The sequence below is a fragment of the Cryptotermes secundus genome, unplaced genomic scaffold, assembly GCF_002891405.2.
Source record: "Cryptotermes secundus unplaced genomic scaffold, Csec_1.0 scaffold523, whole genome shotgun sequence".
Taxonomy (NCBI): Eukaryota; Metazoa; Arthropoda; class Insecta; order Blattodea; family Kalotermitidae; genus Cryptotermes; species Cryptotermes secundus.
The window spans coordinates 1,004,042-1,006,622 of NW_019734360.1; the positions used below are offsets into that span (position 1 = coordinate 1,004,042).

Here is a 2,581-nt window from a genome sequence, read left to right on the forward strand (position 1 = left end):
GACTACGGAGGCTGCTAAATTCTAGCGTTATTCTTATGTGTGTTTGGCCGGGACCAAGTGAAATGTATGTATGATTAGGAAAAAATGTAAAATCCAAGATCATCAAATATCAAAGTTTTAACCAGCACACCTGAGAGCATTACTGACAGAAAAATTTCTGACCTTCTAAATATTGGGGATATTGTTCTTATTGAAAGTCCAATAGGGAAACAAATAGTGCACTAAAAGACCAAGCGTTCCCTCTCAGTAACATGTTCATCTTTCAAGAAAGTGTGGGCTTGAGGTCATGGAAGACTGTAGTTGCCAATTTTTTTTTTTCAGCATTTGTAAAAATATTTGTTGTCCTGAAATGTCAGAGGTTCTAGATGACACATTAATTGAATTCAGTCTCTAGATGATCAGCAGTAAATAATTTACATTTAATGAATTCAGGAAGCCAGGTGGGACAAGGAAGGAATTTAAACAGGAAACAATTCTTTTTGGAAAAGGGAATGACAGTCATCACTTTGGAAGAGCTCTTATTTATGTAAGGGAATCAAATCAGAATTTAAGATGGTAAGAGTTTGTTAGTGATAGGATGTTTTATATAGAGTTTGTAATATTGTAAATGTTTTTCATCCTGTATGATGGACATGGATTGAGGTGTTTGAGACCAAATTATTGAGGAGAGAGAGTATTTGTACATAAAAGAGAGGAGTTACCTGGTGGAAGGGAAAGATTTCATAAAGAGGTTCATAATTTGTTCTCATCATCACTTGTTTTGGTGGTCAGATAAAGAAGGAAGTGATGGGCAATACATGTAACATGCATGGAGAGCTGAGAAATATACACACAATTTTAGGAGAAGAATTGAAAGAAAGAGGTCAATAAGGAGCGATAGACATATGCGTGAGGATAATATTAAAATAGATCTTAAAGAAGTAGAGTATGAAGGTGTGCATTTGATTCAGCTGGCCAAAGATGTGATCCAGTAGTGATCTGTGAATACTGTAGTGAACCATCAGGTTTCATAAAAATGCAGGTAATTTATTGCCTTGTCGAGTGACTGTCAGCTTCTTAAAGAGGACACTGCTGCATGGAGTTGATTGAATGTTCATTTTTATTGAAGATGTTTATTTTGCAGTGGAAAACTACTTAGGAATCTGAAGTGGTTAAATGGTATGAATTTTATTTTTTTTTGTTAGGATATTGGAGGAACTCAGGCAGCAGAATTTGTGACAAGGGTCAACAAAGTCAGAGAAGCTACTTCGACTATTTCCAGGCAACTAAATTCCTTCCCTCTTGGTGGGTGGGATTATGATACTTTTCCTGCCCAAGAAGAGTGCTTGAAGGTATGTTTGTCTCATTCAGTAGCATGGTAGGAAATGTGACATAACTTTTTTCCTTTGTTGGCCAGTGGGCATTTCCACTGGAGTCTCATAGTATAGCAGATGCTTCTGTAGTTTATGTTATAAATAGTGGATCTCACTAATGATGGTGCACATACTGGCAGTCGATGCATACTGGGCAAACGTGTCAAAATTCAAAAGCTGCACATATGCCGCTGCATTGTTTGTTTCTGTGTTGAAGTTAAAACCACACATGATGTTACTGGCAAACATGTTTTTGGAAAATAGGAACTGAGTCTCACGGTATGCATGTGTAGACATACGTATGTCAGCATTTCAACATTTGTAAGCCCTCTCTTTGTAACAAATGCATTCCTGTGCAGTTTCTTCTTCCTTATACCACAAATATGAATGGTAACTAGTCAGCAGTGTTATGGTAACATAAGAGAAAACTAACTTTTTAAATTGATTCTGATATGCTGATCTCAAATCTGGACACCACAGAAATTTCTCTCCATGTTACTGTTTTGTGCATTGAATTTTGAGCCAGTACAGGACATTTTTTCACTTTGGTATTTGCTATTAGTGTTGTTATAAGTTTTGTCTATGATACTATGAGAATGCTTTTATTAGTTAGTAAAAGAATTTATTTTAATTTAAATGATATTTCAAAATGTATATAGTAAGTGGTGTGTATGTTCATATGTTTTGCATAGAAAGCTTTTTGTAATGGGTCCAACTGGGTATAATTCTCTCTCTGTTTAACCTGATGATGTAAATGGGTCCACTTTCTGAAACATTGTATTTGAAAGAAACAAGAGTAATGGACAATATCCAAAATAATAGCCATTTTTGTATTTGTAGGGTGTTCCTCATATGTGATCATTGAATGAAGTTCAGTTGATTGTAATTTTGGTTTCAGAAAGTGAGAGAGAGTCTTGGCGCATTGAAGCCAAGTGTAGATGAAATTGAATATGATCGTGATGGTGTGATGAGACGGGCAAAAAGAGAACAGGGCGATCAAGTGAGACGCGTTGTGGATAAACTGCGAGAGGAGTGGTCACAGGTCAACAGAGGTTACACTGAAAGGCACAAGTACGTACCACAGAAATTCTTGAGAAATGAACATCATGAAAAAACACAATTAAATAAAATATCTATGTTAGTTCATGATATGCAGAAAATTTTTCACTTCCGTACTGTTGGTAGACTGGTAAATTATGAAGAATCAGTTTTATTATGATTTCTTTTTT

General features: G+C 35.6%; 1 protein-coding gene across 8 annotated transcripts in view; it reads left to right on the plus strand.

The window, feature by feature from the left end:
- The window catches only part of LOC111868860 (dystrophin, isoforms A/C/F/G/H), a gene marked incomplete at its 3' end in the record, with an annotated part of 149,664 nt that extends 147,241 nt beyond the window's left edge, over positions 1-2,423 (plus strand). For all 8 annotated transcript variants that reach the window (XM_033753202.1, XM_033753205.1, XM_033753206.1 and 5 more), the window contains 2 exon segments: positions 1,185-1,331; positions 2,251-2,423. In XM_033753202.1, the coding sequence (XP_033609093.1) occupies positions 1,185-1,331; positions 2,251-2,423 (320 nt within the window).
- Positions 2,424-2,581: the final 158 nt, after the last annotated feature.